The sequence below is a fragment of the Lemur catta genome, chromosome 14 (genome assembly GCF_020740605.2).
Source record: "Lemur catta isolate mLemCat1 chromosome 14, mLemCat1.pri, whole genome shotgun sequence".
Taxonomy (NCBI): Eukaryota; Metazoa; Chordata; class Mammalia; order Primates; family Lemuridae; genus Lemur; species Lemur catta.
In genome coordinates, this window is record NC_059141.1 from 46,693,357 (window position 1) to 46,707,453 (window position 14,097).

General features: G+C 32.6%; 1 protein-coding gene across 6 annotated transcripts in view; it reads right to left on the reverse strand.

The window, feature by feature from the left end:
- HERC4 (HECT and RLD domain containing E3 ubiquitin protein ligase 4) overlaps nucleotides 1-14,097 on the reverse strand; it is a 110,864-nt gene that overhangs the window by 68,296 nt on the left and 28,471 nt on the right. For 5 of the 6 annotated variants that reach the window (XM_045569246.1, XM_045569245.1, XM_045569248.1 and 2 more), the window contains 4 exons: nucleotides 12,178-12,254; nucleotides 8,860-9,081; nucleotides 7,295-7,386; nucleotides 2,798-2,928 (listed from right to left, as the gene is read on the reverse strand). In XM_045569246.1, the coding sequence (XP_045425202.1) occupies nucleotides 2,798-2,928; nucleotides 7,295-7,386; nucleotides 8,860-9,081; nucleotides 12,178-12,254 (522 nt within the window). The remainder of the gene's footprint in view (nucleotides 1-2,797; nucleotides 2,929-7,294; nucleotides 7,387-8,859; nucleotides 9,082-12,177; nucleotides 12,255-14,097) is intronic. The other variant, XM_045569251.1, reaches the window with a different exon arrangement.

Here is a 14,097-nt window from a genome sequence, read left to right on the forward strand (position 1 = left end):
ACTGGAGAGCCAAATGCAAAAGAACAGAGCTAGACTCTTACATCATATATAAAAATTAACTCAAAATAGATCAAAGATCTACATGTAAAAGCTAAAACTATAAAACTCACAGAAGAAAACAGGGGAAAGCTTCCTGACATTGGATTTGGCAATTTCTTGGATATGACACCAAAGGCACAGCCAAAAAAAGAAAAAAATAGACAAATTAGACTTAATGAAAATTAAAAACTTTTGTGCACCAAAAGACACTAACAACAGAATACAAAGGCAACCCACAGAATGGAAGACAATATTTGCAAATCATATATCATCTGATAAGGGATTGATATCTAGAATATATTGAGAATTCCTAGAAAGCAACAACAATCAGATTCTAGGATGGGCAAAGGACTTACATAGATATTTCCCCAAAGATGTACAAATGGTCAATAAACGTGAAAAATGCTCAACAGCACTAATCATTAGGAAATGCAAATGAAAACCACAATAGGGTACCACCTTATACCTATTAGAATGGATATTTTCAAAACAAACAGTAAAAAAACCAGAAAGTAACAAGTGTTGACAAGGATGTAGGGAAATTGAAACCCTTCCGCAGTGCTATGGAAAAAAAGTGTGGCCACTATGGAAAACAGTATGGCAGTTCTTAAGAAAATTAAAAATAGAATTACCATATGATCCACTAATTCCACTTCTGGGTATACACTCAAAAGAACTGAAAGCATTTGTAACCCATGTTCATAGCAGCAATGTTCACAACAGCTAAAACATAGACGCAACCTAAGTATCCGTTGACAGATGAACGGATAAGCAAAATGTAGTATATACAAACAATGGAATACTATTCAGCCTTAAAAAGGAAGGAAATTCTAACATATGATATAATATGGATGAACCTTGAGGACACTATCCAGAGTGAAATAAGCCAGTCACAAAAAGACAAATGCTCTAAGATTCCACTTATATGAAGTATCTAGAGTAGTCAAATTCACATAGACAGAAAGTAGAATTGTGGTTGCCAGGAGTGAGGGAGTGAGGGAGAATGAGGAGTTACTGTTTAATGGGTACAGAGTTTCAATTTTGCAAGATGAAAAAAAGCAGTTGCAGAGCTGGAGAGTGGTGACAATTTGACAACAATATGAATGTACTTAATACTACTGACTGTACCCTTAAAAATAGTTAAGATGGTAAACTTGTATATATTTTACCACAAAAAAATTTTTTTTAAATAGTGCTAGGGTAGTTGACTATTCATATTTCATATAAAAAAGTTTGATTTCTTAAGATTACACCTCCTCCCCCCAAAAAAATCAACTTTAGACAGCTTATAGATCTTCATGTAAAAAGCAAAACTATGAGTTTCTCAAGAGAAAGGAGATGAATTACCTTTAAGTTTTCAGGTAGGAAAAGATTTCTTAAGAAATAAATGGCACTAACCATAAGTAAAAGATTGATAAATTCAACTGCATTAAAACTTAAAACTTTTGTTCATCAGAAGACAACAATGAAAATGACAAGACAAAGAATGAGAAGACATCTGCAAGACATATTCCCAATAAAAAACTTTTACCCCTTTATTGGGAAAAAATACATTATGAACTTGTAACCACAGGACATTAAAAACTACTATTAATCAATTTTTTATATCCCAGGGAAATGTAAATGGCCAATAAACATATGAAAAGGTACTCAAGTGAATCATAGAGATGCAGATTATAATTATGATGAAGTAACAATAAATATCCAAGAGATGAGCAAAAATTTAGAAGTCTGACAATACCAAATGGTGACAAGGACATGGAGCATTGAGAATTCTCATGCACTCCTAACGGGAATGTAAACTCATAAAACCAACCTGGAAAATACAGCTTAACATACAAATTCAAATTAAGTAACCTAGCAATTCAATTCTAGATGTATATGAAGGTTTATGTATACCATATAATAAATGTTCAAAGCAACATTACTTGTTTTTGTTTCTTTTTCTTTTTTTCCAAGGGTTCATGTTTTACAAAGCAACATTATTTGTAACAGCCAAAAACCAGAAACACCCAAGTGTCCATCAGCAACAGAATGAATAAATCATCTATGCATACAATTGAATAAAACACAATAATGAGACTTAATGATTGAGAACCCTAACTACACAAAAATCATACAAGCATGTTAAGAGGGGAAAAATGAGTCACCAAAGAATACCTACAGTGTGATTTTATATGTTTGAAACTAATAGTTGCCAAAACTAAACTAGATCATATAGGGATACATACAACGTGGGAAAACATTAAGCTAGGTGGTCAAAATTAAGTTAAGTGGTCGAGAAAGGTACACTTTGCTACTTAGGAGTCTCCTCAATGTAATATCCCCAAAGATGAAGCTCAGTTTCAAAGATTCTGCTATTTACTCCCATGAACTGAGACTCAGGAGATCAGTATACCAATTAAACTTTTACCACTAACTAATTTTGTCTTAATAACTGGTCAATTTCCTCATCTCTTAAGGAAAAAAGGTAGAAAAAAAGAGGATCTATAGTTTCCCTTTCAAATGTGATGCCAAATACAACAAATACAGTATTACATTATTAACATCCTGCCTCAGCTAAATGTTTCAAGTAGAGATAGGTAAAATAATCAGTATAAAAGATGTTACCCCTGCCACGATGACTCCTCAAAAGCAAATCAGACAATCTGGGAAGAATATTTCACCTAAGATTATGAGATCCCTAAAACTACTCATTAAACAATCCCTAATCGATTATAGTATAAAGACCAAAATGCTCTTTTATATAACAGCTTACCTTCCACAAGCAATCTGAGTAACAATGCTTCCCATGAGTTCAAAAACTTTCCTTGGGTTTATTTCATGACTGGTAGAGTTGTGACCCAGCTGACCATACCCTCCAGCTCCAAAAGTAAACACTCCACCTTCCTAAAAAAAGACAAAACCCCTTAACATTAGAAGGACTGATAAAAGAAAACAACTGATCTCCAGTAAAATAAATCTTTAATATGGACTCAATTTTTTCTCTTCTATTGTCTTCACAACTCAACAGATGATAGGTGACTCTTTCAAGGTAAAATACCTTAAAACTAAGAATTCCAGGTTAAACACTAAGTATTTTCATATATTTTTAAAGTATTTAATGATGTTTTAACCATTATAAAATATTTAGTTGAAATCATCATTAAAGATATACTACTAATCATTTATTTTCATTGCCTTTCATTATCATTATACTCTCCTGTTGAATTCGAAGTACACATTTATAAAATCTCACAAAACCTGAAAATGGTATTGTCTTCAGTTTTCAAGCTAGCTATGCTTGGAACATAAATGCTCTACAAAGAGTACATGTAAGCCAAGTGTACAAATATAGCAATTTTTAGCATATAACTGCTGTAACATAGCAAAAAATTTAATTTGTTTTATAAACACATAACTGAATTAGAGGTTACATATCTTTTTAAAAATCCATGATGACAACTTAACACAACCACAATTAGTATTTTTCAGCTCAACTGCTTTTCGTCATAGTTATAGCTACATATGCAATTGTGTATCCTGTTTTCATTATTTAATAACACTAAGTTCTTATATATATTGCTGTATAAGAAAACTGATTTTTCTTTTCAAAACTTACAGAAAATTTCAAACAAATACACAAAAGTAAAGATAAAATGGTAGTAAATCATCATATCCCCATTAAGCTTAATGTTTTTTGCCTAGATCCATTATTTCATCAGGGAGCATAAAATTGTGATTTTCTAATTTTATTATTTCTTCTAGATTTATGAGCTGAAAATCTTCTATAAAGAACTTAACTCGGGCGGGCACGGTGGCTCACGCCTGTAATCCTAGCACTCTGGGAGGCCGAGGCAGGCGGATCGCTTGAGCTCAGGAGTTCGAGACCAGCCTGAGCAAGACCGAGACCCCATCTCTACTAAAAATAGAAAGAAATTATCTGGCCAACTAAAAATATATATAGAAAAAATTAGCCGGGCATGGTGGCGCATGCCTGTAGTCCCAGCTACTCAGGAGGCTGAGGCAGTAGGATCGCTTAAGCCCAGGAGTTTGAGGTTGCTGTGAGCTAGGCTGACGCCATGGCACTCACTCTAGCCCAGGAAACAGAGCGAGACTCTGTCTCAAAAAAAAAAAAAAAAAGAACTTAACTCACCAACTATTAAATTATCCTGAAATATAATTTGCAAATGAAAGGCAGGATAAATTATTATTTAAGAATTATTTAAGAATAATTATTATTCTTATTATTTAAGAATTTTTTATTATTCTCATTATTTAAGAATTTTTAAAAATGAGCTGTCCTAACAACTTCCAAAAGTAAGCAATAAATTGTTTGTATTGATCTAGGGGGAGAGGAAGATCAATACAAACTCATGGATTTTTATACATTTGATGTATTTCCATTTCTCGCAGTCATTATTTCTTTTTGATACCCAGTGAAAGTTCCTTCAAATTGTCCTTCTGACAGGACCCTAGTAATCTTTGCTTTTCTGTTCCACAAAATGCCCAAAGGTATTCTTAATACATTTTTTTTTTGCCCCAGACATGGAATCAAGATTCTTCTGCAAGCAGCCCTGGTTCCTTTAAATGGAGAATCTACAACAATCAAGGGATGCTCACTGAATCTAGATTGCACATGATTCATTACTTCTGGGACCCATTCAATGACAATGTCAAAGACAAAACAAAAACAACATATTTTTAGAAGGAGAAAAATAAATCAAGAATTCATACTAATACTTGTGATTCAAATTAAAGATCACAGAATTTTTAACTTAACTCCTATAATTTTATACCTATCTCTTTTAAAGTTGAAAATCATAGTTTCTAATGACAGTAAAATGACAACTTACTTGCTATATCTTATATATGGGGGATATGTATATATTTTTTTTTATCCTACCCTATTTCTAATGACAGTAAAATAATATTTATTTGCTTTATCCTACAGATGTAACATGGGAAAAGACAGTAACAATACTACCACAGAATGCAGTTTAAGACTTCTTTGTGGATTCGGTTTATCTTTAGCGTATTTCCCCTTAGTGATGATGTACAGAGAAATACTATATTTTAAAATCACCTAAAATAATTCTTGTTTGTGTAGTTGTGCCACTAACTTGTTTGTTTTCAATTTTTAAGGATTAATATATATAACTTTTATGTACAATTTATACACTATATATAAAATTTAATTATACATAACCATTTCTGGATTCCAAAATCAAAACTGTAAGGCAAGGTACATTTGTTTTAGCTATTAATTTTAAATTTATTCTTCTATTTTAAAAAATATAAACAGCATGCAATATGTTTATATTTTACTCCCTTTCTTACACACACACAAGCCAGCTATTCTACACCTTGCTTTCTTTACTTAGCAATATATCCTGGAGATCATTCTACAGCATAAAATAGAGATCTCCCTCATTCTGTTTTATAGTTCACTATACTCCATTGCATGGATGTACCACAATTTATTCAACTAAGCTCATACTCAATAGACATTTGGATTTCATCACTATTAAAATAACGCCACAATAAATTGTGCACACTTAGTTTTGTATTTTGGGTGTAGATTCTTAAAAGTGGGATTGCTAAGTCAAAAGTTATCTCTAAATGCGATTCACATAATAAATTTATAAATAACTTGAAAAAGTGTGACATCTTTATGAAAGTATCCTCATATCCATTAATGTGGCATGTTTTTCCATTTATTCTGTTTTTAAAAGTCAGTTTTTAAATCTTCCCTAATATAGTTTCCTTAATGAGTTTTCCTAACGTAGGTTTTGCACAAGAAAACTGCTTCATAAAGCAATCTTAATCTATTTACAAGAAATCCTTCCAGAAAAGCAAAAAATATATGGATATGGAATATATATTTTGACTTAAATCAGGATATTTTACTTCAGGGATATTTAAAACTATCTGATTTGGTTAAAAATAACGTACATCAAAAATTCCAGTGGAAAAAAATATTGTCAGCTACTATCTTCTGAGAGGGGAATAAAGAAAATTAGCAGAATTAGCACTTTTAAAAACTCAATAGATACAAATAATTACGTATCCTGGGACATTAAAATGAGTAGTTATTTGAAAGGCTGAATTTGGAAAGCATTAACACTGGGAATCTTTCTACCTCAAAATTAGTTTCTGGAATGATACCACACAAAATATCTTTTATATTTTGATATAAAATATTTTTACTATTATTTCTACATAGCCTTATTTCTTCCAAATACCAATGACAGACAAGAATGACTAAAATTTAAAACGTGCCAAATAAGACTTCAGTGATTACATCTGTAATGTTAATGCTAATTTCAACAAAATATGGTATAATAATTTAAGATTGGCACATATAAGCCAAACTTCTTTACTAAAAGACAATATAAGATATTTTAATATTAACTTTTATAATTGGTCATTATATTTTTTAAAGTGCTTTGAGTTCACTATATCTAACAGTGACTATTAAATAATTCTTGTCATGCTAAAATTCCCAGCATGGGAGAAGAATGCAGAACTTTTAAGTCTGCTTAGAAGTTCATTTCTTTTTACCAATTTTATCTCCTACATAGAACAAAGAGAAACATAGAAATAAAAACATTAATTTCTAATTTGGCCAATGAAAAACCTGCCAATTTCTTTATATTAAAATGACTACAATAAATAATTATCCAGTAGAGGTTAGTTGAATGCTTTCATTTTCATTTAACTTACAGTCCCTAGTGACTAAGCAATACTGATACTGAATTGGCAATTACTCAAGAAAAGGAGAGGTCAGAGTTAAAGCCATTGACAAGACTGTGATGAAAGCTTACTATAATTCCTTGCACAATACCTGGCCTATGAATAACAGATTCAATCTCCTCTAATACTTGTTATGAAATATTTATAAGCCAAATGGAAGCTAAATTCAAATTAGGCAGAGCTATATAATATAAATGGGTTTGATACAGCATGGCAAGCCTGATGAACTAAAATGGAATCAGTTTATTCAAAATATTATTTAACCAGTATTTTGTATGAAGCTGAGAAACTAAACAATATTATCATCACATGTAATACCATATCACGATTCACATTTTATAACAGAAAGCAAAGTTGAAAATTAGGGTTAATTATTTTTAAGAATGAATAATAATCTAGGTCTTTTTTTCAAGATAAATTGTTTTTGAAACACTAATAATACATTTTAATGTAAATACCATGAAAACACTCATTACAAAAGATTATGAGTAATAATAAAGAAGTTTTAGAAGTACAATACCTTGGTTAGTGCAGCAGTATGATCTTCTCCACAACAAATATAAACTATTTTCTGAGATCTTAGTGACTTCAGTAAATTAGGAACATACCTATCTGAAAATTCCAACAAGAGATGTTAACAGTATTTTCATAATAAAAACTCTTATAAAATGGGTTTTCTCTATAGCTTCCAAAGCTCAGTAGACAGTGATGACTAAATAATTGTAACTATGATCAATGATTTTGCAGTACAAGCCTACTTAATTGAGTTCCCAGGTCTATCTATCCATGCTACTGTGATACTGAGGGATTTAAAGATAGAGTTAAGTGTTAAACAGCCAATATGCCAATCTATACAGGACTCAGCAATCAAGGTATTGCAAAACTATTCAACTGCTTCTAATTTTCCATATATACACATTATTCTTTATATTTGCCTCATGATAATTATGCTCACAGGATCCTAATAAAAGCCTGAAAATTATACTTTCTATTTTGTACCAGAAAAGATATATAATGTCCTAATCTGACATATTTTTCTTATGCAGAACAAAGTATTCTTTAATTCTTTCTGAGAGTAATATCTGTTGATTATTACCAGTTGTTACTAGATCAGCAACTCACTTTTGTCCATTTCAGTCATTACAATTATGCCGAACTTTATGAAATTAGTTTTTGTAGGTCAAGTATTGGCATTCAACCTAATGTAGTTATGAAAAACCAGTTTTAAGATCCCAACTTATTTCAAGTAGTTATAATTTTTTCAAAGTCAAAATGTGTATTTCCAAGATATTAACTAGCATCAGTGTTAACAGTGAAGCCCAAAGATTAATTTAACAACCCAAATCATTTAAATGTTTTCTTGAAAAACTCAAATAGATTAACGGTTCGTGTTACTTCCCCAGCATAATTTTATAGCTTCTATCCACTGATGGTGGCCAGTAACGGAAAAACTTTTATCACCAATTTTAAGAAATGTTTTTCAATTATCTTTTAACAAACATCCACCAACATTTTGTCCAGATGAACTTTTTATAGTCTATTTTATAAGATTTTTTTTTTTTTTTTTTTGAGACAGAGTTTCACTCTGTTGCCCAGGGCTAGAGTGCCATGGTGTCAGCCTAGCTCACAGCAACCTCAAACTCCTGGGCTCAAGTGATCCTCCTGCCTCAGCCTCCCTAGTAGCTGGGACGACAAGCATGCGCCACCATGCCCGGCTAACTTTTTCTATGTATTTTTAGTTGTCCGATTACTTTCTTTCTATTTTTCAGTAGAGACGGGGTCTCGCTCTTGCTCAGGCTGGTCTCGAACTCCTGACCTCAAGCCATCCTCCTGCCTCGGCCTCCCAAAGTGCTAGGATTACAGGTGTGAGCCACCATGCCTGGCCAATGATAGGATATTTTTTAGCCTTCCACTACTCCAAAAAAATGATTATCAAATGGAATTTTTAAATTAACATCTTACCCTCACCTCTACACCAGGGAAGATTTGGATACATTTCTCTCTGACACTAAGAATCACTGATCCATCTCAAAAGACCACCTCTTTTTAAAAAGTACATTTAAACTACAAATAATGAGAACCTACCATTTTCATCATTGAGACCTAGCTGACCAAATTTGTTGCGTCCCCATCCAAAGATAGCTCCAGAAAGGGTGAGGACAAAACTATGGGCTCCTCCAGCTGCAACTTGCATGAAAGGGATTCCAAGCAAAGACTTAATCAGCTGTGGCGAAGTCTGCTTTTTACAGTCAATGCCTAAACCCAATTGGCCATATTTATTCTGTCCCCAACAGAAGACTTCACTTGCTGTAAAACAAAAATAAAAAAATTAACTACTTTTCTCACATGCAAAAAATTTCACTTGGAAATCATCTATTAATTTGGGACATTCTTCCTCTCATCAGATGAAAATACACATTTCTCTTTTTAGCAATTATTTCTGTATGAAAATATAATACTACCTAGAAGAATATTCTGTATTAGTACACTTTAAGTTTGACTGACTACACTAATGAATATGTGAGTCACATAACTAGGAGCAATCTCATTTCTTTATGCTCTTCAACAAAAGACTGCCTCTTTCTAATATTCCTGAAGTCTCACTTTTATTCTATACTTTCTCCCAAGAAGCACTCATCCAAGCTCAGGGCTTCAGTTAGCAACTATATGCTGATCACATTCAAAATTTTATCACTAGCCCAGACCTCTCCTGAGCAATAAACCCATGTAACCCATTGTTTACCTGACATCAACACTTGGAATATTTCAAAGGCATGCCCAAAGCTGAATTCATGACCTCACCCTAATTCGCATACCTTGACCTCTTTCCATCGTTCCCCATTTTGGTAAATGACATCATAACTGATTCAGAAGCACAAGTTATAAACCTAGGAAGTCTTCCTTAATACCCCTCTCCTCTTTTACCTCATACACATCCAATCCATCATCTACCGTTGAGTTATATATAGTTTTCTTTCTGAAGAAAAATATGGCAGATAGGTCCATTCCTCACAAGTTATCTTTACTTGGTTCCCATAATCATGCTCCCTGCCTGTCACTTGTGCTCCGCCACTGCCATCCTACTTTGCAACTTTAGACATCTTTTCATTAAACCAACAAGTGACACTAAATAACTGACACACACTAATAACTGATTTTTGAAAATTCATACTACAAAATAGTACATACTTAAAAGTTTTCCTCCAAAAAAATTAGATCCCTGGTTCCTCTTCCAAGAGACAACCAACCAGTCTTACCAACTACTAATAAGTCCTTCCAGAAATGTTCTATGCACATATAAGCAGATATTTGTATATATGCATAGATATATTATAAAAATGCCTATTTGATAATGTTGCTTATCTGAAAAAAAAATTCTCATTTGCTCTTGGGATAAACACTTTTAACAAGGCCTGTAAGGCTCTGTGTGACCTATTATGTTTCCAGTTTCTTTTCATACCAGCCTCTTCCCTCACTCACCATACTTGTCTTCCTTTACATTCTCCAAAGGCCACTTCACACACACTTCCTGTTCCCTCAGCCTATACCTTCTCCTTATCTTTGTCCAGTTCCTTCTACTATCCCAGCAGGAGCCTTCCTTCCCTGATCTCTCAGATTAAGTCTAGTCCCCCTGATATATGTTCTAAATACCCTAAACTTTTTCTTTACAATCATTGTCGCAGTATATAATTATATCATTATCTGTGTGACTGTATCATGAGGGCTAGTAAGTACAATAGTAAGTATACACCACTGTATACTATAGTGTGCCTAGTTCCTACTAAGTACTCAAAAAAATGTATGTTAAATGAATAAGATATTGCCTAAAGCACAAAGCTGAACAAAGAAAAAAAAAAAAAACAGGTCAAGATGGAAAACCCCTCAGTAAAATCTTTAGATTTAAATTTATGTTAGATCTACACACCAAAATATCAAAAGAGGAGTTGACAAAGCAACAACAAAGAATACATAGAGATGCCATGTTCCTCACCACCTGCCGAAATCCAAATTCCTTAATATGACATTAAGACCTTTTATAACAGATTTCTATTTTTACCTCAGCCTCAACTAAAGTATATCTCCCATGTCCTCACAACATCCACGTAAAACTACATGTCAATACTCACACACACCACTTTCTTAAATCTATGCCTTTAGCTGCTTCCCAACATTTCTCCAATTCTTAATAAATTCTACTTATCTTTTGAGACTTGCACCAAATACCAATCCCCTCCTTATTGTTACTGGTTCTATCAATTAGAACTAATTACATCTTTTACTTCATTCTCAAAGCATTTTACTTTTACCTTGTCCAAAACAGTATGTATTTTTTTCTGCCTCAAACTACAGTTTTGTTTGGATATCTGCCTTTTCCCCTGGACTGTATGGTCCCTAAAACTGTCTCTTTCTTACTTTATCTGTATTTCCCTACAGTTCTAGCCTAGTGTTTTATTCATAGTAGGCTCACCAGATACTTACTGAATTAAAATAAATAATAATAATAATGGAGCCACTGGAATTTTTTTTTTAATGGGAAAAAATGAACATATGGCAGGTTTTTTACTAATCCATGTTCCAATCCTTAGCTGGCATATGACTAAGTTAAAGCAGTAAGAGAGGAATGCAAACAAAGCTGATGTTTAGCCTTTTCTATTTTTATTGATAAAAAGTTTATCTGTGAGATAAACTGAGATTGGGGATACAATCTTCCCCAGGTATGAAGGAACACCTTTTCACAGTTTAATGAACAATTACACACAAAAATCAATTTCATATCTACATAATAAATAATTAAAAATAACACCATTCACAACAAAAAAATCAAATACCTAAGGAAAAGTCTAATAAAAGATGTATAAGACCTATCCATATAAAACAAAATACTGAGAAAAATTAAAAAGAGACAAAGTAAATGGAGAGATGTGCCATGTTTAAGAATTGAAAGACTCAATATTGTAAATGTCTTCCTCAAATTGATTTACAGAGACAATGAAATTCCAATCACAATCCCTATCCCAGCATGGTAATCCCAGCTCTTTGGGAGGTCGAGGCAGGAGGATTGCTTGAGTCCGCAAGTTCAAAACCAGCCTGGGCAACATAGTGAGACCCCATCTCTACTTTTAAAAACATCTTTTTAATTTAAAAATCAAAAAAAAAAAAAAAAAAAAACCAGCAGTTTCTGTGTGTGTGTGTGTGTAAAAGTGAGAAAGAAAGAGAGAAAGAGAGAGAGAGAGAGAGAGAGAGAACTGAAAAGCTAATTCTAATATTTATATGGAAAAGAATCAAGAAGAACCTGGACAATCTTGGAAACATAAGAACAAAATTGGAGAACTTTCTGTTCATTTAAAGAAATTCCAAGTAATAAAACTCAAAAGGGGAAAGAAAAATAAAAACAACGCTTACCTTTAGAAAGTGCAAGTGAATGATAATAACCACAAGCAACCTGTACTATGTGGATATCTGACAAACTTTTAATATTTCTAGAAAACAAGAAGAGATAAGGATGATCTGTTAATTCCATTTAACAAATGGATCCTGAATGCTATTTATTGACTACTTAACATGTGTAAGTAGGTTTTTTTTAATTGATCTAGCAGGTCATACTATTTTTTTCATACAAGCCAAATTTACCAAAAGTTTATGCTAAAATCAGTAAATAAGACATATATATATGAGAAAAAGTAAAAGGTGTGATGAGAAAACACGTTGGAAAGACAATATTTAAACAAAATGAACTATGCTCACACCTTAAGTACTCCTCAGAGTACTCTTATCATTCACATGTTTTATTATTAAAATCTTTTTTAAAAATCTTTAGCTTAGAGTATAAAACTTGGCAATACATTTATAAAGCAAATGTATGTCATCTAATTTTGTCTAAAACTGTTATTTTGCCTAGTTTAATGTATGTTCCCCTTTATTAGGTTCCTTAAGAACCAATAGGGATTCCTATCATGTTGTTTTACCAATTCACAAATTATGAAACATTATTACTTTTAGGCTGTCCTTTTGCTTTACATCTAAATTGGTGACATTCAATTTTTTTACTAGGGAAATTTAATCAAGTCACATTTATAATGATCACTAAGGTGGTAAGGCTTATTTTCTGCCATTTTGTGTTTTGTCCTTATACTTTGTAATTCCTTTTCCCTCCTTTTCTGATTTTAGTTTAACTGCAATGCAATTCTAAAGGCTAATTTTTGAAACATTACAAAAATCAATTGACTTTGTGCATCAACCACCCCCAAAATCTCATGTACCTCCCCTTTACCTAGTCATGCTATCCTTGGTCCTGAATGAATGGTTTCAAGAAAAAAAAAAGGGGGGGGGAGGAAATATACTATGTTTTTTATTTCCCTTTACCTGATACTGCCACCTGACCTGATTCTGCCATATGAGGGTCCGGAACAAGTTCTGAGCAGAGTGTCGAAACCCCTGATTTTCGGGAAGCAGCTTCAGCAAATCAAATTTTGAGTAGGAAAAAGGAGAGTTACTCTAATTCCATACTGTTGTATTAAAAATATTTTTATTTAGTGGATTTATATTCTTAACTACAAAACCTGAGAGTTGTACTGCTACAATTTAGCAGAATCCAATAAATTAGGAGGATCCAATGCACCTTTAAATTTTCAAATGTTACAAAATGCCATTTTTCTGCAATAGTAAAATCAAACACCAGCAATACAAAAAGAGTAAGGAATAAAAAATACATGGCAGCTACTCAGGAGGCTGAGGCAGGAGGATCTCTTGAGGCCAGGAGTTCAAGACCAGCCTGGGCAACATAGCAAGACCCTGTCTCTAAAAAAATAAAAGATAAAAAAAATTTTTAAATAAAAAAAAAAAATTTTTTAAATACATGGACATGTACAACTGTGCTGAAGTTACTAAACATTTACTGTTACTGCTTATGCATACTAGGCACACCATATATTGGTCTGTTCACTATATTAAGTATTTTGGAAGAAAAAAACAACTATCCCATGTGTCAAGTACAATTTTACAAATAAAACATTTCAAAATACTATATTCTCATGGCATCCTATGTTTTTTCCTTCACAGCATTTATCGCTATTAATTATGAGTGTACCTATTCATTTAATGTTTGTCTCCTTTGCTAGACAATAAGCTCTGGGAAGGCAGACTATGTGTCTTACATCCACAAGAATCCTTAGCACCCACCACAGTGCCTGGCAAATAGTATGTAATGAATACACTGTTAAAGAATAAATGAATTTGTAAAGTGTTGGAGATTTTAGTATTAAGTTAGTCATAAAATTTGCCAAAAAACTTCTAAATCTGTGTAGAAATTTGTGCTCAGTGATT